The sequence below is a fragment of the Boleophthalmus pectinirostris genome, unplaced genomic scaffold (genome assembly GCF_026225935.1).
Source record: "Boleophthalmus pectinirostris isolate CB_2022bp ecotype Guang Dong unplaced genomic scaffold, ASM2622593v1 HiC_scaffold_21, whole genome shotgun sequence".
Taxonomy (NCBI): domain Eukaryota; kingdom Metazoa; phylum Chordata; class Actinopteri; order Gobiiformes; family Gobiidae; genus Boleophthalmus; species Boleophthalmus pectinirostris.
Genome location: NW_026571175.1, coordinates 17094136 through 17116862, shown reverse-complemented (window position 1 = coordinate 17116862; position 22727 = coordinate 17094136). Strand labels below are relative to the sequence as shown.

At 38.3% G+C, this 22727-nt stretch overlaps 1 protein-coding gene across 1 annotated transcript in view; it reads right to left on the bottom strand.

Annotated features, from left to right (window-relative positions):
- csmd2 (CUB and Sushi multiple domains 2) overlaps window positions 1-22727 on the bottom strand; it is a 228716-nt gene that overhangs the window by 34710 nt on the left and 171279 nt on the right. Inside the window, exons 26-43 of the mRNA XM_055157502.1 lie at window positions 21798-21924; window positions 17399-17601; window positions 17126-17317; window positions 16715-16853; window positions 16022-16209; window positions 13359-13553; window positions 12479-12595; window positions 10623-10736; window positions 8858-8953; window positions 8572-8775; window positions 7666-7790; window positions 6019-6115; window positions 4241-4345; window positions 3968-4086; window positions 3047-3116; window positions 2343-2459; window positions 2047-2256; window positions 77-265 (exon numbers count right to left, since the gene is read on the bottom strand). Coding sequence (XP_055013477.1) covers window positions 77-265; window positions 2047-2256; window positions 2343-2459; window positions 3047-3116; window positions 3968-4086; window positions 4241-4345; window positions 6019-6115; window positions 7666-7790; window positions 8572-8775; window positions 8858-8953; window positions 10623-10736; window positions 12479-12595; window positions 13359-13553; window positions 16022-16209; window positions 16715-16853; window positions 17126-17317; window positions 17399-17601; window positions 21798-21924 — 2607 coding nt within the window. The remainder of the gene's footprint in view (window positions 1-76; window positions 266-2046; window positions 2257-2342; window positions 2460-3046; window positions 3117-3967; window positions 4087-4240; window positions 4346-6018; window positions 6116-7665; window positions 7791-8571; window positions 8776-8857; window positions 8954-10622; window positions 10737-12478; window positions 12596-13358; window positions 13554-16021; window positions 16210-16714; window positions 16854-17125; window positions 17318-17398; window positions 17602-21797; window positions 21925-22727) is intronic.

The window sequence follows — 22727 nt, the reverse complement described above, 5'->3', positions numbered from 1 at the left end:
ATTGGTTCTGAGATAATGTTTTTTTTGTTCTATTAATGACTTGCTGTGTCCACAAATATTTTCAAGTATGTTTTACCTTCACATCGAGGGAAAGGGTGGTCCCAGTTTCGAGTGGTGCCATGTTCGCAGGTGAGGATGGAGTGTCCCATCAGTTGATATCCAGGCAAGCACTCAAAGGAGATGGACTGGCCCACATTGTAGCCAGCTCCAACCACAGCACCATAGCGGAAAGGCTCAGGGTCTGGGCATTCTTGAAGCTCGTAAGCTAAACGAATAAGTAAATAAAATAAAATAAGATAAAGACAAAGATAGTTTCATCACCACATAAGTCATACATTCTGTCCACTTCAAAATCATTTTGTGAAATAATTCTATGCAAATATCAAAGCGTGGGAGGAGTGGGCCCAGTGCTGCTAAATAGTCAGATTGTGGAATCCAATTTTATCCATTACCATTTAGCAGTGACCCAGTTGTTACATAACCAGCTTTTTAGTATTATTCTACCAAGACCTAAATTACCATGGCACCATTAAAACTATATTATGATTTCAAATAGGTTTGACATTTAAATCATGTTCAAACTCTGTGCAAGTCATTTACATTAGTAGATAGATCATTGATGAATTTCTAGGATAAAAATGAAGTGCACATTTAATATTGTTGTACCTAAATGGTTCAATAATTGGTTTATGATTTGGAATAAATTAACTAGTTTGATGTTGCTGTTTGACATATTTATAAAAAATGGTAAATGGTCACATTTTTATATACACTACTGGTCAAAAATTTTAGAAAACCCACATTTTTAAAGTTATTTATTGCAATTCATGTCATGCAAGTCCAATGAACAGCTTGAAATGGTACAAAGGTAAGAACTTAACAGCCAGAGGTTAAAAAAAGATAAAAGACAAAACACAAGTCCAAGCTCTGCCAAAACTACCTCAGGAAAAAAGAACAAGATGGTGAGCTTGGTGAACATGGAGTGGCCAGCACAGTCTCCAGACTTAAACCCCACTGAGCTGGTTTGGGATAAACTGGACAGAAGAGCGAAAGCCAAGCAACCTACAAGTGCCACACATTTATGGGAACTTATGGGAGAAGAACTTTCTGAAGAATATTTGATTTCTATTGTAAAAAGAATGCTACGAGTGTGTTCAGCTGTTATATCTGCCAAAAGTGGCTACTTTCATGAATCAAAAGTTTAGAAAATGTTTTGGTCAAAAGTAAAGAGTAAACAGTAAAAAAACTGGAAAAAGTGTGGTGTTCTAAAACTTTTGACTGGTAGTGTAGCACTTTTACACCTTCAAGGCACTCAACGCACTTTACATCAAGGGACCACTCACCCATTCACACACACACACTCATACACCAGTGTACACAAACAATGGGGCTGAGGTGGGTTAAGTGTCTTGCCCAAGGACACAACAACATCATTCATCTGTAGGAGCTGGAACCGCATCGCCGACCTGTGGGGGTCAGTGGATCTGCTGCTCTACCAATGATGTTTATGTCAAAAGGAGGCTTCAAACCGCCGATCTTCAAATTCAGAGGACGAGCACTCTATCAACTGAGCTATTGTCTCCCCCTTCTAACAATCTAGAATTACATCCATGCATTTAACATATCTTTACAATATTAAGGTATCTAAATCTGCTTATTGCTATGTTCCAAACCGCAATTTAGAAAACAAGTCTCCAGCCAGTGTGCAAATGCAGTGCACATAACCCACTTATTATGTAAATGGAGTGAAGCACACTTAGGCATCATAGTTGTTGAATTGGAAAATAAACTCGCCTGTTGGATTTATATAGAGGAATAATTTATTTGACACTACTTCATACAAAAGCACTGAAGCCTTTTACTGGCACAGAAGTGAAGAAATAAGTTAAGTGATCTGCGGTTTTACATGGGGAATTTATAGGTGCGTGGGATTTACTGGCTTCCCGTGCTGATTAGTCTGACACATTTCATTTAACATTATAGTAATTTTATGGCTTTACAAGAATTCATCCCACTAAGTCAATTCCAGGCTGTTCGGTTACCTACCTTGGTATTCAAATCGAAACCCAGGCTTGTTCTGGGAATGGTCACTATGGAAATACACCGTGGTCTCGTGTGAAGTTGTGAGGAGAGAGGAGGGGACATCTGACCCACTGTATCGACCAATCACAGCGCTCGTATCCAGTGGTCCATTACGAATCTCCAGGAAATCATGGTTGGCCTCAGTTGAGAAGTTTAGGAATTGGATGTGTGCACCTAAAACAATGAAAAAATGCTTTTGACTGTAAATGAAACCTATTCTTAGTTTTTTGTTGTTGTTTTTTTTTATATATAATGCATACCAAAACCAACAGGCAGGTAGATCCTCCATGTGCAGTCACTATTGCTGGGGTAGTTGCCAGGGAAACCGGGACTGAGAATCATCCCCTCCATCTCCTCACGTATTCCACCACACTGAGCTTTTAGAGGATTTACAAGCATTTTATTAGCAAATCAGAACCCCACTAACTCAAAAATTCATGAAAAGATAGTAAAAATAGGCAAGACTATTTAAAGTTACTCAAGCATTTACAAAATATTAAAAAAGTGTAAGATAGTGGTGTAGGAACAATAGTTTATCTCTTACTTTTAGCTGCCAAAACTATTAATAATAACAAGGAAAAATGTGTTTTTCTCAATGTGCAATGTGTGTGTTTTTTTTTCCACTTAAGAACTTTTGTATAGCTACGCCTTGCTTGTTGTTATGCTCTCCACAAACAGAAAAGAACAGATTTCTTTTCAAATGTTTTTTCTAAACTTCACACTGTTCTTATTGTTTACTGTCTGCCCCAGAATGCCTCTCAGCGCTTAATTACAGTGAGCTGTACAGACTTTCCTACATTATCCAGGTGGGGTAGGGCAATTTACAGAGTTCAGTGTAGCATTTGCATGTAGTTTAAACTGCTGTAATTGGAGCAATATTTCACATTTCTCTTTGTGCATGTAAATGTACTGAACAACTCGGCATGAGGAAATGGCCAAAAAAAGAATAAGATAAGTGTTTTACCTATGCAAAGAGGAGGGGGGTAGTTCCATCGACGAACAGTCCCAGGCATACAGGTGATATGTGAATTACCCTGCAAAACAGAAAGCAGTGCAAATGAGGCACTGCATCAGTTGTTGTGCTCAGCCTTTGCTCTAAGCCTGCTGTCTGTCTCCACATGACTCCATGTGTCAGCCAAATGACTCAATCCATCTGAGGTGACAGAGGACAATAGAAAACCACAAGCATATAAAGGTAATTAAACAGCGGAGGAATGAAAAATAGCAAATGTTTTCACTACAACAGATCTTTTCTGTTGTGGGAGTGCTACATACATACAAAATGTATTTGTACCATGTGTCAATGTTGCCATTCCAACACTTATTTTTCTTGGTTTATATTGATGTTGGCTTGTTTAAAATGTATACTACTTTAAAGGTGCAGTACACTGTTAGCCACTGCCATCTTGACTTGTGGCACCACCAGCACAAGTTCTGTGGAGTGGCACTCATGTAAATGTACTTCCACAATAAAAACACTTGATTAAATAAGAAAAATACAATGAGATTGTTGGATATTCCAGGCAGACGAGCAGGTGGAACACCCAGTGCCAGAGAAGGTGCACTGCACCTTTAAGCAACATAGTTTAAATATGAGTGGGAAGATACTGCTACAATCTGTAAGAACATCTACCATTCAAAAGTACACTATTATTAGTCTACAACTCTAGTCAGAAGAGGTCAGCAAGAGGACAAGTGATTCTAGCATGTATTTTAGCCTTGAGAAATATAGGGGCATAAAAACTGATAGAGCATTTACCGGCCAACTTTAAAAACACAGTCTTCTCTCTAGTTTTGTACCAGAGACTAATATCACTGCTCTTCTTTTGCTGGATTGAATAAACTTCTTATAAAGCCCAAAATGCTGTGTACTGGGAGATCTTACCTGAAGAGTGTATCCGGGCTCACACTGAAAAGACACCACATTATTCATCTGAAGGCGCTCGCCGACCTTGATGCCGTTCATAGGAATCACCGGCTCTGGACAGTTGGTCAGAGAGACAGCTGTGGGAATGATAAATTGGCAAATATTCAGGGATGGGGAAGTTTACTACTAATTCAATACAAAATTTAAAAAAAACGATTTGTTGAAAATATTTCTGAAACCTTGTAGAAAAGAATGATTTTGTAGATAACTGTCCTCGGATCAGACACTCACTTTTGTATTCCAGTCTGAATCCAGCAGCAGAGACACTGATGTCAGAGAAGAAGTGGAGGTAGAGCTGATTGGAGGTGCTGTTGAGGAGAGCTGGAACTGTGGTGCCTGGAAGAGAAAGGAGAAGGAGCTTGTATGTAACCTAATGCATCATTTTAAGAATTATTCAGTTATTACCTCCGCCAAGGAGGTTATGTTTTTGCCGGCGTTTGTCTGTTTGTTTGTCTGTTAGCAATATAACTCAAAAAGTTATGGACCGATTTTGATGAAAAGGAAGAACTGATTTCATTTTGGGGGTGATTCGGAAGAAATCCTGGATTCTGGATCACTTTGAAATTTTAGTTAACATTGTGGTAAATGGGGCCAAAAATTTTGTTTCTCAATATCTCGGTTAATTATTGACCAAACCCCATGAAATTTGACTCAGGGATGGACAATGGGATCCTCTTTCATATTCCAAAGGCTGATCCGGATCTGATCCAGAAGACTGATTTTATCGCAATTTATATAAAAAATTAGTGATGAGTGCTTTTCTAGTTCCAATTGTTGTTAATAAGAAATGACTAGTTAGAATAGCCTATCCTCATTCACTCAGACATAACATCCATGGGTATGGAGAAACATTTGGAGTAAACTTTTCCCTATCCATGGGTTTCAGAATGATAAAAAATATGAACAGTGCCACAGCGATTAACAATTTTAAACAAATATGTTATATCCATTTAAAACAGCCACCAAGCTGTCACAGATAACAGGAAGCTGAAACTCACAAATACATAACATTTACCAGTACTATGAATTCAAAATAAGTTGAATTTGCATCTATTTTGAAAAAGTATTACCAATAAATAGTATTACCAATACTACTTTCCAAACACAAGTAGTAACACAGGATGAACTTTTGCACGTTTTGGAAAACAGATTTGTATCCTAGTAATTAATAATAATATTTAACTTTTACAAAATTCCAATCATGTTGATCACTTGTTCTTTACAGAGGAGCTGGCCTAGTTTTCTAACTTAGTTTGAGGATATCACTATTACCACTCCCTATGATCATATGATAATGAAAATGAGAAAGTCGCCTATCTAAAAGCAAGAAAAAAACGCTTATACTGAATCCCACTAAAATACTTGATTATATGCATCAGTATGTTTATTAGCCATATTTTCCAAAAGTGAATGCCTTTGTGCGCAGTATTCTCAAGAGTAAGTGCCCTACTTTAAGAGAAATGGAAATGAATTCAAATGCAAATCACATGTGTATAAATTTAAATGTGTCTTAATATACATATTCTAATTCCATCTTTATTTCATGCCAACTGTGCTGGCCTATAATTTATATGCAACCTTCACACCAGATTTTAAAGTTTTATAAAATGTTAAGTAAGTTAACTATAGACTATAGAGAACTATAGAGAAAAGGCTAAAACTTTAGAATAACTACACCTATTTAGTCTGTATGTAAAAAGACTTAAAGTTTAATGATCTGTAAAGCGTCTTTGTGACAAATTTCTGTGAAAAGAGCTATAGAAATAAAAAACTTACTTACTTACTTAATTCATAATGAACAAATAGTTTATTAATTGAAATGATACAGGCGAAATAACTAAATAATACATATAATAATATCCTAACTCCTAACTGTAATCCTTTAATTAAGTAATACTAAGAATAAAGTCTGTCCTTACTGTCCTCGTGTTATAATAAGGCTAATTAAAGTGTCATTATTATATTAAGTGTAACTAAGAAATGTACAAATATATTTCAAAATAAAATACCTGAAAAGCTGCCGAGCATGGTGTCTGTGTTGTCTCCTCCATCGAACACCTCAAGCGAGTCCCAGTTCTGCTCTGTGACGAAGCTGATTACTTGAATCTGAGATAGAGATGGAGAGAAGGGTACAGCGGAAAATGAATTTAACAACGTTTGGTCTGGGGAGTGATAGGCAGGCTCACATACATAACCCATGGTGCATAAAAGAAAGATGCTTCAAATTGGTTAAATAAGACATAAAGCTCTATAATATTGATTTGTTTTTCATGAAACTTTGAACCAAACTGCTCATTAGCTTTTGAGTGACATAACTGAATATACCTTTTAATAGTGATATCCTTTCTAAGAGCTTTATTCTCGTCATGCCTTTAAATATTAAGTCATCTCGGAAAGTACTTTTTATCTACTTTTTCTGCATGCTACTGTAACTGTCCTTCATTCTTGATCTTACATCCACTGTGCTGCTCAGCTCTGCCTCTGATGGTTATAGATCGGATACAAGCCAATTAAAGGGGCGGTCGGGGCTGTGGCGCTTCCCGGGGAGACGCGGCAGATCACAGATTGATCTTTCATTAGAGTTTCCAGAGCAAATGTGCCAGCGAGGCACCTCACTCCTTTAAGTTCTCTTCTGGATCGTGACACTCCAATTTAATGTGCGTCTGCTAGGTGGTAAAACGGCAACAACAGTTAGGAGAGGGCAAACACGGTGTGGGTTGAGACTGAGCCAAGAAGGTGAAGCACTTTGGAAGTATACAAGCTGGAATGAGGGGCTGCAAGTTTAGATTTAAGTATAGTGTTATGGGGGAAGCAGGGAATGGTGGTAGCCTCAACAGTAATTTATTTGTAGTAGAAGTAATAAGAGATAAATAGTGATATATAAATAAGTATAAAGCAAAAATTTCCAACTACATTCACTACATAAAGCTTGCAAATATTGTACCATTTACCAGTTAGCAGTAACAATAGTAATAGTCTTAATTAACAAAGTGCTATATAAACATGTCTTTAGAAGTTTTCTTTACAGCTGTTTAGAATAAAGACCAACAATCTATGTGCATTTGACCTTCAAGGACAGTCTGCCAGGGTGGTGGAGCTAATAGCTGAGGGAGTGCTCTAAGGTCATTACAAAGTCTGAGGCATAAGCCTAAAAACTTTTTATCAGTCTGCCCCAGAGGCTCTGCCAACAGATTCCTGGTGGAGTTCAATCACAAACGCATCCAAGAGTGACAATATGTAAACCGCATGCCAATAATCAGATAAAAAGATGCAAAATGATGAAAAATTCAATTACAATGCTTTATACTTTATTTATTATTTAAATTTTGATGTATTTATAATCATAGCAAACATGGACCTACTGGAGGCTAGGCTAGAACAGTTGAGTCATTGTTAAGTGATACTGGATTTATACCAGTTACTAATCATGGTAACAAGAGGTTAGTCAATAAATAGATTTATTTTGAGGAGGATCTTGATAATTGTTTTGATCTATGCTGCAATGTTTCCAAGATGCTATTATTTCCCTAGGCCCATTATAGACACTTCAGTGTTATACCATACATTATAAGACAATCCAAGCATAAAAAGACAATGACATAATGAGCACATTAGTACAGTTAATGAAGTGGCATTTATTATTTGTATAATTATACCTGAATTCCTGACCCCTCTGGAACAGTGATTTTCCAAACACAGTTGAGGCTGTTGAGATAGGGCTCTGGAAAGCCAGGAGATAAGATGGTTCCAGTTCGAGACGTCAGGTTGCCGCCACAAGGAACTGTGGAGAATTAGTTGTGTCACACGCAGTATGCCACAGACACCATCAAGCTCCGCCCACTATTCAGGAAGTCACAGTCATTCATTAGCCTGCTCAATGCTCTATTGGCTCCATCTGGTATCAGGGATGCTCATTTTTTGCAAGTAGTCACAACACATCCAACCTAACCAATTGAAGCAGCAGGTGTTATACTTGAAATAATGCAAACAAAATCCATCATGTTTTCATATGAGCGGCATGACCTGGATGAGCTGCCACACACTCTGTATGAAGACAGATAGTGGTTTGATAACACTCCACACGGCTCTGTGTGTTTCACATCTGCTGACAGTGTACACTAGAAGCAGCAGCTGTAAGTCTAAGTCAGTGTGTTCTTATGTGTATGTGGAAAAGCATATGTGTGTATTTGACCCTTTAGAGGTGCCACCTGTGTGCTGCATGGCTGACTACAGGCAGAGACTGTGGCTTGCAGCCCACGGATGTGTCAAACTAGGTGATTCTCAAGGAACGATGTAGGAGGAAGAGCAGGTCGAGAAGTAAATAAACTTTAGATGCAATGTTCTCGCATGTTTGTATATAAAATGCAACATAAGAAGGAAATACAATGAGTAAGTGTGCGAAAATTAAACTTTGACTTAAAGACGCATAAATCCAGCCTTCAGTACAAATAGTATTTTAATTGAGAGAACTATTAAGAAACTAAATCCAGAATCTGAATTATAATAAAACACATTTCCAATAAAAATAACATAATTTCAGTGTTATTAGGCAACTGTCTTACCTATACAGCTTGGTGTAGAACTGTTCCACTGGGCCAAAGCATTGGGGACAGTCAAACATTCAATGGCCCCAGATCCTTCTAGCACATAACCTGGGCTGCACTCAAAGCGAACGACTGCGCCAACAGCAAAGTTATTCCCCATTCGACGGCCATTACGGGGCTCAGGGACAGAACTGCACTGGGTGGCACTAGTCCGTGGTACGGCTGAAGAGAAACAGACAGAACAGATGACTTTATATAGGCACGGTAAAGGTTTTCTTTACTTAATGTGCACTGCTTTACGTACCCTGATAGACCAAGTGAAATCCTCTTGCACTTGATTGGCCTTTGGAGGTGAAGCGGATCAGGATCTGGTTAGATGTTGCTAATGGTAAAGATTCACCTAAAAGGAAATTACGGATTTTTAATAATCATCTAGATAATAACATAATTTTCTCTTCATACAGGTTAAAGAACTTGAATTGTTGTTGTTCATCTGTATTCCTTTAACTTCCTCCTGTCAATTTTTTTTTTCATCATTGCGGTTACATTTGGGTGAGTTAAATACTTCTTGCATTTGACCAACCATGCCCAATAATTTAACCCATACTTAAAGGCAAATTGTAATCATCAGCTCATGAGCTCTCCTTGCTTCTTTTTGAGTGTTAGAACCAATAATATAAAATTGTAATGCACTATATTGATCTATAATTAAACAGTATCAAGTGTATTTTTGAGAAAGTTAGTTTCTTTTTAGTTTGCTGAAGAGTGACTGTGTTAATCCACTGTATCTCATTATTTGTGTCTGCTTGCTGCCTCACTGCAGGGAGGGCACACACGCTTAACCCTGGAGACAACATCTGCTTCAGAGAGCCGCTCCTGCTCTCATCTGGGATCAACCTCATGTGTTTACCTACCGTATTTTAAAAGACATTTCAATAGAGGACCCCATCATTGTTCATATCTCACTATATGACCCCGGGGCATGCTGGGTAGTTTATGAAAGGCACCCTTGGCGCACAGTGTCAAGACAGAGTTTCATAAGTCACTGTGCGGGCAGCTATTCATCTTCGCAGTTCAACACATGTCAGCATGTAACTTATTAAGCCACTGGCCTCTGTCCAACTTCAAACCTGCTCTTAACATTCTCCACTGAGCCAGCACGTAAAAGTCAAGGACACATAAATCCTCAACAAAGGGTCAAGTGAGTGCCTTCAAAATCTAAATTAAGGGGAGTTAATGTTACATCTAATTATTCTTTTACTAGAAGATTCTGCTGATATAACTTAGCTGTTCTTCCAAAAGATGCTGAATGAAAAACAATCATAAATCAATTTTTTGCTTAGTGCTAGCATACTTACATTCAGTTGCTTTGATATCTGCAACAAATAATACCTTGATCAAGTACTATAACACAATTACTTTCTCTGGTAGGCTGGCAGCATATGTAATGGTTGCTAGGGAACGTGTGAGGTTTGTCAGAAATAGTGCATTGTGAATGTAATTGCAATTACAAAATAAAAGCAATGTTTCTATTTCTGCTAGAAATAGAAAAGCTAGAAACATTAAAGGTGCACTGTGCAACATTTCTGGTAGAGGGTCCACCACCTGTTTGTTTCCATGGAGATGTTAGTGCTTTTCTGTAATATTCATTGTGGCATTTAACTTTTTGTCATTTATTTTGTGTTGCTTCTATTGCTCAATAATACATTCAGGCAATCTTACCAGGTGTAGGCTAGCCAAAGTCTGACTTGTAACTGGACCTGTTCACGTCTGATTGTCTCAATGATAATTACATAACTACCATAGTAACAACAACTCCTCTGTGGAGACAAGCATGGTGTGGACCTCCAACCAGAATTGCACCTTTAAGCAAATTAATATAATGAATGAATATTAAATACTTTCAAACTCAGCAGTACCCCAACACATTTAGGCTACTGCCGTTTTCCATATTATTAGATTTTATTTCAGGGCACTTTCTTCAGATTGTGCTAACCTTAAAGGTTGTACAATCTGAAGAGTTACAGCTCAATGGTATGTGAGTAGACATTTATACAGTTTCCCATTACCTGTGTGTGCACCAGATAAGGAGCTGAGAACACGGGAGTGCTGTGTTGCGCCATCATACACCTCCACAATGTCATTGAGAGCTGTCTGGAAGAAGGCGAACTGACTGAAGACAACTAAAACACATTTGACAGAGGAGAGTTAGACCACCTGCACTTGGCTTTAAAAGAACACACCACTGGTTAAAATGAGTCACATCTAAACAGTAAGAGTAAAGGAGAAAAAATGTTATGCTGTTGCATTGGCCAGTTTTGGGAAGAATAGTTTGAAAATGTATTAAATTACAGAATACCGTAATTAAAATGTATGTAACATATTCTGTCCAATCAGAGTACTCTATTCTGAATACTCAAAATGCTTACACAGTATATTACATTATATCATAGATGACAAAAAAAGCAAACAGTTTATTTCAGTATCATTTGTGATCCATTTATTTATCCGTTTAGAAAAGGGAACTATCACACATGCACTCATCATGAGAGCTGTATTTTCTGTGGTACTGCTTGAAAGCCTACATTGTGCGATCAAACAATTGACAACAATTTATTCCAAGTGATTTTAGGAAAGTAAGTGTATTTTGAAAGCAGTTACTAAATTAAAGAGCAACTGTAATAGAATACAGTCAAAATTGGTATTTTGATAAATGTATTTAGTTACTTCCCAACACTGGCAATGGCCTTACATATTCAGGTTCCAAATGATGAGTGTACACAGTATCTCATACGTCATCTGTAGCACATGGAGCCAGAGCAGTGCCACCCAGTCCCTGCACTAAGAAAAATAGCCCTTCATTAGGCTTGGTGCATCAGCCTAATGGGAAGTGGCAAGAATGGAGGCAAAAGGCGTTTGTGGCTGTGTTGCCTTGGGCAGTGTCATTTCCAGGAAAATGCAAATGTGGGCTTTAATTATTGCAATTTCCTCCCTCACTTTAACTTAACTGGTTGAAATATGCTGCCGACTGGGTCCAGCAAATATAGGCACCCAGTGATTCTGGAGTAACGCCAAGCCTCTGATGAGAAACAAAAAAACAGATGCCTCAAAGCCTAATATTTTCTAACCCGAGACGTCAGGGTCAATTTAATATTATGATGGGATATTTTCCTTTCAAATGGACAGATGGAGATTACATGTTTTGCCTGAGGAAAGGGCTCAAAGAGCAGAGAGATTTCTAAACTGTGTGCCCCAATGTCCCGTGCCTAATGATGTTAGGGAATAAGTGTAACTTCAAATATTATCAACACTTTAGTACAGATTATGACGACCAAAGACAGGCAAAATAAACAACATAAATGATGCATTTTTATTCCCCCTCCTACATGTAGGATTAAAGGTGGACAATGTGTTGTGCACTTTACATCGCCTTTAAGAGGTAACTAAACTCATCTGCTTCTCCTGAGAGTTCACACCTCTCTGTGATTATTTCCATTCACTCAGTCAGAACCTTACAAAGGCTGGCCAATAGGAGGAGTGGGTGGAGGAAAGTTTCTGAGTTTGATTCACAATATGATTTAGCATGTTGTCAATCACGATCAAATCACAATGCAATTTTATTGCCATGTTGTCCAGCCTTATGTGGAATATGTACAAGATATTATCTGAAATGATCAGATCAGATCAGGATCAATGATCATCTAGACTTATAAACGTGTATGGACGTGTATGGATGAAACACATCAACTAGTGGAATTTAACAGGCAAAACATAATGCAACCAGTGGATGTAGAAAATAGCTACAAGTTCTGACACAATGTACATCTTAATCAAGTATGAGTCAGAAAATGAGAACTTGATGTTGATGCTATAATGTTTGCCCCATTGGTGTACACAAAATGAAGTATATCTTGCATAATCTTACCATAGTCTTTGGGGACAACCACAGAGTACAGACAGGTCCTTGCCCGGCTGTAATTACCAGGGTAACCAGGAGAGAGGACCACTCCCTCCAGTCCAGAGTATTGCCCACCACATGGAGCTGAACAAACACCGTGAGCCAGGGGGGATGTGAAGAGAAACAGGACAAAAAGGACAGAGTGAGAAAGATGGCCCACAGCCAATAAGGGACCATCCCATTTCTCCATCACTGCTATCCCATTCCCTCCATTCCATCAATCCTAAATTACTTTTCTTGTCTGATTGGGCCTCGGATGGAACATGTCCCTAGTGTTTGCCACAGTGAAATTGCAATGTTTTCCAAGTGTCCTTCTGGGTTAGTGTTAGTGAGATCGCCTCAGCACTCTCTCCTCTGTTAGTTCCAGTAGAAAGGTAGAACAAAAGTGTTTTAATAGAGGCAGTCCAGACAGTAGTTCGCAAACTGTGGTAACAATGCAGTTAATGGTATGTTTATTTATTCAGGTACTGTGGAAGGACTGAATTAAAAATGATATGCAGACCAGCCTGAATAAAGGAAATGTTTAGTCCTTACTTTGTCCTTCTTTACATTTTTTTCTTTGTCCAGTTTAAATAAATGCAGTACATTATTTACAGTATTTATTTATTTTGTACTGTGACCTTGGAAAAATGTGCACAAAAACACACAACTGCATAAAGCTAATATGAAAACTAGCCTGCTTTGCTAATAAAGCAACACATCTCATTAATATGATAACAAAAACATGTATACATGAATAGCTAAGGGATATTTTGCAAAGGCATAACCCTACCTGAGTGTTTACATGAGATAAAATAAAGTTGGGATCTTGTGCTGCTAACAACAGTCTCCAGATGTCAGTGTTTACCGATGCAGATGGGCTTGGGCTTGTTCCAGCTTGGCTTGCCGTCTCCTCCCATGATGCAAGTCAAGGTGGCGTCTCCCTCCAGAGTGTAGCCGCTGTCGCACTGGTACACCACGATGGCGCCCAGCTTGAGGTCCGTGCCTACCCGCGTGCCATTGCGCACCATTCCTGGTTCGAAGCATGACTCCCTAGGGTTCTCTGTGGAGAGGTAACATGGTAGAAAATGAGCAACAGAAGGGAATGTGCACATGTTTTCAATAAAATGATTTTACACCATGCAGCAGAGACAGAGACAAGACGTGAATATATTCATGGCTCTGTTTTAATCAAGAGAGTTTGATATGGATGTCAAAATGATGTAAATTGCAATACATTGCCATGTTTTTGCCCTACGTGCATTCATTAAGGTTCATCTCCTAGAAGGAAGAACTAGAGAAGCTGATAGCCACAAGATATGCGGTTGCCAAGGTGACCCCTGCGGAGAGCAGCACAGGAAACCTGAAGATTTTTCTAAAGCTTCGCCATTTTGGACATTTACATAAAATTGAGTTTCAAAACTACATTTTGTATTGCTTTAGTGCCATCTCATCTGTATTTGTTCAGTTATTTATTCACAGACTATTGCATGACCCTTGTCTATCTCCTTCTCTCCTGTGAGACTGCTGAAGGTACGTATGGAAGAGGAGACAGACAGGCTGTTGATTGAGAGTGGCACAGCTCTGGCTCAAGGTCTGCTGACTGCACAGAACAGCCTCTCCCACCACTCTGCTGTGCACTCGACTAGAGAAGACAACGCACATACGCAAGCCTTCTCCACTCTCACACTGCCATGACCTACACAAATACACTGCCACCAACGCACACTCCACATCACACCACACATCAGTCAGCGCTCCGCAAAGATTGACGTCTTACTTACGTCTTCAAGCACTTTGTTCTACAGTGCAAAAAGCTGATCTAAAAGGACACCTGTCAATATTGATTACTATCTACTTCACGCAGTTCGAATAAATACATGTGTGATTTATAGAACTTGTAGCAACTGGGTTAGCTACACAAAACTAAACTTTAGTAAAAAATCTAAGTAAATTTTTTTTTTCAAAATAAAAAATATTCAAGGTTAAATCTTAATTATATACTTACATGTAGTATTATGCAGATTTGATTATTGTTCTTTTCTTTTTTAAGGTTCTTTTAATATACAATATATTACGTAGGTGGTCACAAGTAATTTTTGTGCAAGTGACCAGTTAAATGGATAGGATTTCACAAGAAAGGAGAAAATGTTCCCCTAACTGTGTCAAGTACAAATATTGTAACTATTACCTGGAATCCACAGTAATACTAGAAATAATACAAATTTGAGTCATGTCTATAGTACTTATTTCATCTAATCACAGCATGTCTTACTCTAATAACACATTTGTCTTACTATATAAGTTGTACACTGACCAATTTCATGTAGTGCCAATTTGTGAGTTTGAAGTACCCTGAGCGAGCACCCAAACTTCAGGACAAACATGCCTTTATGCCATGTTGTCTGTAACAGAGGAGGTAATTTATGTATTATTTGGTTATGGTTCATTAGTGTGGAGAATTGGAAGTGGGAAGTGGGACTTTTTTCTCTGAGCCACACACTGAGGCCATCTGCTATACCAGATTGGCCATACAATATTACGCACTGTATCGCGCATTGCAGTAAATATTGCTGGAAGTAAGTTAAAGGGCACTGTCTGTAAAACTGTCCTACTCCATTTAACATGTGTACATGATTTAACAAATTTCATATGTGCAAGACAAGAAGCCAAATGATCAGAATCAAAATGACTCTTAATTCTTTTCTAAATGACTGTGTATAGATCAAATGCCATGTTAAGCCCTAATGGGGTGATGCCCAGAGTCAAGCCAGTGCAGAATTGGTTAAATGTCTGATATCTTTAAGGCTGTTAATTGAGGAGATCTAGAAGGATCACTAATGTCCAATTAACCTATGCTCTGTTTCATTTAGTTTACATTTGCAATTTTGATTGGAAAACAAGTAGAAGAGACAATTATTTTAATAGTTCACAACAGAAATTCATTGTGCAATACAAGTGAAAGAGTTTGTGCCTATTGTGAGCAAATAAATTTGACTTCCTCACCAAGATGCTGCACTCAGCAGAGCCCGCTAGGAATCAGACAAGAAACACAGTGCGCTAATTTATGGAAAGCATTTTTGCAACTACAACGTACTGATCAAAAAAGTAAGAGTGCACGGTGTCAGCTTTTTTATTTGTATTATTCTTAGTTGCTGAGTAGAGGCGATGCATCAAGCCAAGGCTGACCAAGGTACAAAGGGGAATAATTGCGATCAGGGTGGAGCAGCATGAAGTTAATACTGTATAAAGTTCTTGTCATTTTCAACAATTTTTGATATTTAAACTCATGCTAATTGATCGTGTTTCTGCAATAGTTGTTTTTTTGTTTTGTTTGACATGCCTAAATATCATAAAATAAACAAAGATATATAATGGCGTCATATAGTTGGGATAATATCAGTAGGGTCCAGTTTTGTGTCTCCAATCAGTACTGTTTTTACATCCAGGTTAAATACACAGAAATACACAAAATACACATGTTTTACCACTGGTTCACATCTAAATTCAAACAGTAATAACAATCTATACCTGTGTACTGCAGCACAAAACCATTGCTGCTGAGAGAGGCATCACTACGAAAGGCCAGGAAGAGTGTGTTGGAGCTGCTCTCGATGCGCTCGGGTACATCTGTGCCATAAAAACTACCAAGCAGTGGGCTGAGGGAGTCTGGTCCATCATAGATGTGAAGGAAGTCATAGCTTGGCTCTAAGCTAAATCTTAAGAAAAAAAAATAAACATAACACAAAATTACAACACAATATACATTACAGTTACATACCAGATGGGACCAGATGGGACCAGATTTCTTGCCACAATATATTGTGATTGAAGATTGTGCACACATGTGTTTACATTTGGCTTGGACAAAAAAGGTTTATGCAATGGTGAGTTACACCTCTTGAGAAGCTGTAGCAAAAAATAACTACTACCTTGCAGGTTAATTAACCACAAGATATGAACTAGAGAAGCCACAGAAGTCACGAGGCCCACATGTAAACAGTGGCCTTTTCCACTCTACTGTGTCTGCATCTATTGAACAGTGGCACAGAGGATTACTATAAATAGTGCTCTATTTCTCCTCCGTGTCACACAGGCTGAGTGAGCACTAAGCAGTGTGTCCTTTCTCTTTTTTTATTCCACTCTAGTTATTTGTGCACAAAGCAACCACAATAAGGTGTTTACAACCCAAGACATATAATACAAAAGTGTGTACAGTCTTACTGGTTGAAGCTGAGGGAGATGACGTAGTCCTGTTGTACAGTGACTTTCCAGTCACACTCTCTTCCATGTGGATAAGGTTCAGGATAGTCCGGAGACAGGATCAACCCACTGGGACCGGTCAGGTTTCCTCCACAAGGAGCTAGGGGAAAAAAATCAAGATTTTATCTCTGGAATATTATATATAATATAGATTTTTTATTGTAAAGTTGTCTTGGCAAGTTCCAGTTTTATATGTAGAGGCCTAGGTCCTAATCAAACAATTAGTTTCAGAATGATGAAAAATTAGGACTGTTGGCAAAACAATTAACAATTCAAAGCTAAATACTCTTTACAATTGTGACATGTACTCAAAATGTTGCCAATAAACTAGAGGCTTAAAGCCATGAGTAGCCAGCCGTGTGCTTCTGGTACCTGAGCATGTGGGAGGGTCCGGCTGCCAGAAGTAGCGCCCATTGATCTCAGTGCAGGTTATCTTGTTAGCCCCCTGCAGGATATAACCAGGATCACACTGAAAGACAACATGGTCGCCTGGTTCCCTGCTGTCTCCTCCTCGGGTACCATTCGTGGGCATGCCAGGGTCATTGCATGAGGTTGCAGTGGAAACTAGAGGAGCAATAGAACTTCCAGTTAGATAAAAACAAGTCGTGTCATTTTGATGTGACAGAAGTACACTTGAGAACGCACTTGAAAACTGCAGAGCAAAGCCCTGCTTGCTAGTGAAGAAGTCCGTGGTGAACTGCAGGCTGACAGTGTTAAATGTGCTGTGTGCATCCGGAGGCAGGACTGAGCCACTCAACTCCCTCAGCAGGACTCCTCCATCCTGGGGCCCATCCCAGATCCTGAGCACGTCGTGGATCTCCTCCGTGTGGAACACCAAAAAGTGGAGACTAGAGAGAAAAAAAAACTTTGGTAAATTCCAGGAGCAAGGTTAATATTTCAAGCTAAGGTAGAAATTATAATTCATTAAGCACTATTGATTCAGCTGTAATTGCAAAATCAAATGTGGGCAACTGCAGGTGATGAAAAACCATTCAGCATTGTGAACACATCAGTCAAATTATTATCTATTATCTTATTTTTATAATCTCACAGCAGTGTGCAGTTTAAAAGACCTCTGCCAAGACACTGGCCCTATTTCTCGGGCTTGGACAATTTGATGGATTTAAATTTTAAGATTCTAGAAATTTCTCCACAAAACTCAATTTTGAACATGAAAAGAAAAATAGTTGATAGTTCCTGGTATGTCTTATACATATATTTTTCTTTTAGTCCATTCTCATAGCTCTAAGAGTCATGAGAATGGACTAAAAGAAATATATTTTTTTCTATCCAAAAATGTACTGAAAAGCAACAGCACAGTAGCCCACCAACAAGACAGAGGTAGGAAAACACAATATTATCTAAGACTAAGTGTAAAGAAGGAATAAAGAAAGAGAACAGATTTCTTGCGAAGTGTCACACTCATGCTGGGGATGTTCCTTAATGTCAATCAAACAAACACTCACTGCCTGCCACCACATTTAATGATTTCAGTCTAGACATCACAAAGATGACACTGTCAAAATATCTTCTTTTCACTTTCACGCAGACAGCTGTCAGCCAGCTGGTGGCCCACTAGTGTTAGATTGCAGTGTGGATTAGCATGTGTGCCTGTGCAACATAATCACAACTTTATGTATGCCATCTTTAATTCTGTGCAGTATGCAAAAAAAGTAAATTTGGGTTTTTCCCTCATATTGATCTAGCTCAATTTTCAATTCAATTTTGTAGTTTCTTATGAACACCAGATCAATACAATTTTTAATAATAATTTTCACAAACAAAGACAAGGCAGACTTTTTAATAAACATCTAGTGCAATTCAACATAAAATAGTTAAAAGTATTCCTGTAAAATTGGAACCAAACCGCATTCTTTTACTGAGAGAGGACTGGTTGTAGACCTTGCCATTCCATTAAAAAGACAGAAGCATATCACTGATGTTAACCAATTGGTGAATCTCAATCCCAAATGAAATCTAATTAACTGCACAAGATAGTATATGTTAGAGTTCTACAGAGGACCACAATATCACATAGTTTGATCTAAGAAAGTAGCATTATAAACTGTTATTGGTGAATGCACCTTATTCAGCTGCAGTTATTGTTATGAAAATATTTGATGTGCTTTAACGATTCTCTTCACACTTACATTGACCTTGAGCTCCTGATGATGCCGAAGGAGGCGCACATGCCAATGATGTGTTGAGTTTAGCAACAAGTCCCTACTGTTTGTGCATAATTGGTGTCAGCCTCGTATTCCTATATCGTGTGATGTGTGAGCAGTGCAGCCAGAGGGTACTAAACAATGTGCTGCTTGTGTGAATACTGTACATAACCTACTTGGCAAGTCCTGTCACTGCGCCTGTGAGGGAAACATGTGTGGAGAAAGCTAACAGATGTAGACAGGTGTACTGCAGTTATGTATACTGTTAGCAAGGGTTAGAGAGGTGTTAGAAAGAAATAAATACTGCACGAGTGTTTTCTGGAAGAACAAAGCTATAGTATTGCATATACAACGCAGCATGCATAGGCATGTGCTAAAATATTTAAATATTGAATACCCCACGTTTTGTGACACAGTATTAATATTATGGACTGTTGTATCACTATATAGTCATGAGTACAGCACTTGTACCTTGTTTCTAAAATACATTCATATCTGTTTGATTAAAATTGGTGTATTTCATAATAGGTTAGTGCAGATAGTAGTTAAAATAAAGAATAAGGATAAAGAAAAGATAAAGAAATTAGGTTGCTAAAATGTATTTTGTTCAAAAAAAGATCGATACACTGTATATCACAGGATATTATGTGAATTATTTCGATTACCGTATGTATCATCAATCATCACACATGTATCACACTGAGTCACAAGTAACCCTATGATTTCTAGCCATAAGGAAAATAGTATTATATTCAATTATTTTTCCAAGCCTTATCTTTTATAGAGGTAAGGATGTAGTGCCCAGATTTAGAGAATTCATTCATTATTTTTGATACAATTATGCTAACAGACCACATAACCATATTTGGAAAAAAAAACAAAACAAAAAACAAAACAGGACTTAATTCCTATTGTAGACACAAAGCTTTCACAGTGGGTGCTAAAAGAAAAGCATATACAAGATAAAACCATCATTCACTAAATGTTTTCAATGTTGCTCTTAAAACACCAGCAACTTGTGAAGTTTGTTTACGGCTATTGTTTATAATAACCCTATTTTCTAAAGAATATCCAATCCTCCAGTAAGGTATTCCCCTCAATAAGGAGGGACAGACGCAACGGAAGAGAGGATGCATGTCTTAGTTCTCCAGTTCTGCCTTAACTATTTTGTATTCATATGAGAGAAATGGAGGAATAGGGAGAGCTGGGTTCGCCCGCATGCATACAAAACAGAGGAGCTGCAATCACTGGTCCTGTGGGGAGTCTTCACAATAGCTGGTCTGCATCAAGATGATAAATAAGTAAGGAAGGGAGGCTAGGGCTGAATGTATGAATGTGTGGTATGAATGTGTGCATATCTGAGAGGGGTTGAGGCACTGTGGAGAGGCAGGGATTTGATAGGCTATTCAAAATCTACTGCAACAACTACCCCCACAACTACTACTATTCAAAATAATAACCGGAGAAGAGGCAGTCCCTTGCAACTCATGTTTTTCTAAGACCCTGTAAAATTTGGCCTCATCAGTTGTAAAAATACAAGCTGCAAATTACAGATCAACTCCCAAACATAGCTTCAGTAGTGTAGCTTTTTACCACCTCATTTCATGTAAGCCCAAAACATAATATCATACAATCATTCGGAACATGCTAGTTAGACGCCTGCTGTCACTTGGCACTGCTCCCCGTTTCACACGAGCTCAGTAGGGTTTGATAAGTGTGCCAGCTCCAACCGCACTACTTGATATACACGGAGTCCCTGGACTACCGCACTGCAAATTCGTCTCAATAATGAACTGCGTGGGTAGGATCAAAGGCATGGATGTGGAACATACCTTGCAAAGGAATTTGAGTGGAGCCCGAGGAGGTGAAGGCGCTAATGAATGTAAACTAACAGTGGTGAGGGCCCTGTGGATGTCAGATGTGCCTGCGCAGAGAAACTATCCACACGGAAATATGTAAATCAATGCTACTAAAAAAAGTTTCATTTAACTTTTTGGTGGTTTGTTCACTTGTTTCAGTTGACCTTAAAGAGGTGCAAGGCAGACAGAATAGCTAAAAAGTAGGAATGGGACAGTATTGAAAGTTTGAAACACGAATCACGATTATCATGGCCAAAATTATTACAACAATTTTTTTACTGACCTTTATTTAACAAGGATAGTCCCGCTGAGATTAAGAACCTTTTTTTTTTACTTTAGTTTACTTTCTTTTTTTAAACTATAGATACTATGTTATATGAGGACAAAGCAATGATTTAAAAGAAATTTATGGATACTATACAATCTGTTAGCAATTATCATGTTTAACAAAATTTACAATTACTGTCTTTCTTTGTTTTCACAGTTAGCGATGTTATTGTTTATTGTTTCCTCCTCCACAAAAGTACCACGCTGTAAGAATGACACTACTAATGTTTGATAGGGATGTTGCTACTACTACTACTAATCCTAGGGCTGTACCTTAAACTCTCCTTTTCTCCATGTTTCCTTTCTCCCTGTCTCCTCTCTTCTATTCTCCTGCCTCCTCTCCTTTCTCCTTCTTTCCAGTAACCTGCGTCTACACTACTACATACAGTCCTGATATGCTATAATGCTCCTTTATTCGTCATATAAAACCTCTAAGAATGAATAGGACTATACTCTATTTAGGTGTTATAACATAGCCAGACATTTTGCCCAGCCAGTACAAGATATAGGCCAGACAGGCTCACAGCGGATTGATTACACAGCAGCCTCTGAAAGTGATGAATACCGCTACAAAAAGAGACTCTATATTGGAAGTATATTGAGAAGTGGGAGATTGAAGAAACCCAGAAAAGTACAATGTAATCACAAAACTCCACAGCACTGAGAGTGGACTTAAAGGGGTGTTGGGCAAACCTAATAGTGCTTCCTGGAGCAGCCTCGATGGTCCAAATACAGTGCAGGTTGTGCTCATAGGGCGCTGGGTATCCTGGAGACAGAATCCGGCCAAAGGGCTCCTCCTTGATGGTTCCACCACACTCAGCTGCAAAAGAAAGAGTCAAAATGGTTACAGGATGGCTAATAAATGAAACTGCAAAATGAATCGGGTAAAGATTGTAATTATTTTTAAAAATTCAAAGCCTATTCAATATGGTTGGGCTCTGAATTTATCGAGCTTGGAATTGCGTCGAGACATCTCAAAAACTGTCAGTTAAGTCTTAAGTTGGAATAATGGACATTTCAAGAAGCTACATAATAAAATGCATTCAAAAGTGTTCTTTGTACAATAGTGTGATACATATCAGAAATGACTTAGCACACTACTGAGTTGCTCCACAACTTAACTTATAAATAGTGTTTTTAACCAATACATCTCTATTCTGGCAAGTTTTTTGAGAGAGAATGAGACTGGGATTGTAAAACCAAGAAAACTATTCCAGGTGGCAATTCTACATCTGCAAATTCTAAGTTGAACCAAGTCGCATTTTCTCAGATGACAATAATCTCTTAAAACCAATTTAATATTTTGTTTTCACTATTGTGGAGCAATCCCATTTGACAAGTGGAGGTTAAAATTGTTGTTTGCTTGGCAGCCACTGAGAAGGAAATTGCTTCCTTCACACGGGAGTAAGCAGTAATCAGAGGAATGGCCATTATTGGGCTGTAAAAAACACCAGAAAGAAAACAGATTTAAGTCAGGTTAGTTACCATCTACAGCCACGTTGACAATATTTTGACAGTTGTGGAATTGAAAATGACTGAGTAACCCTTTGTTGAGAGAGATGTAATTTGAAACACTGAACAGTGAAAATAGCAAATGTCATATTGACATTATAAACTACAGCC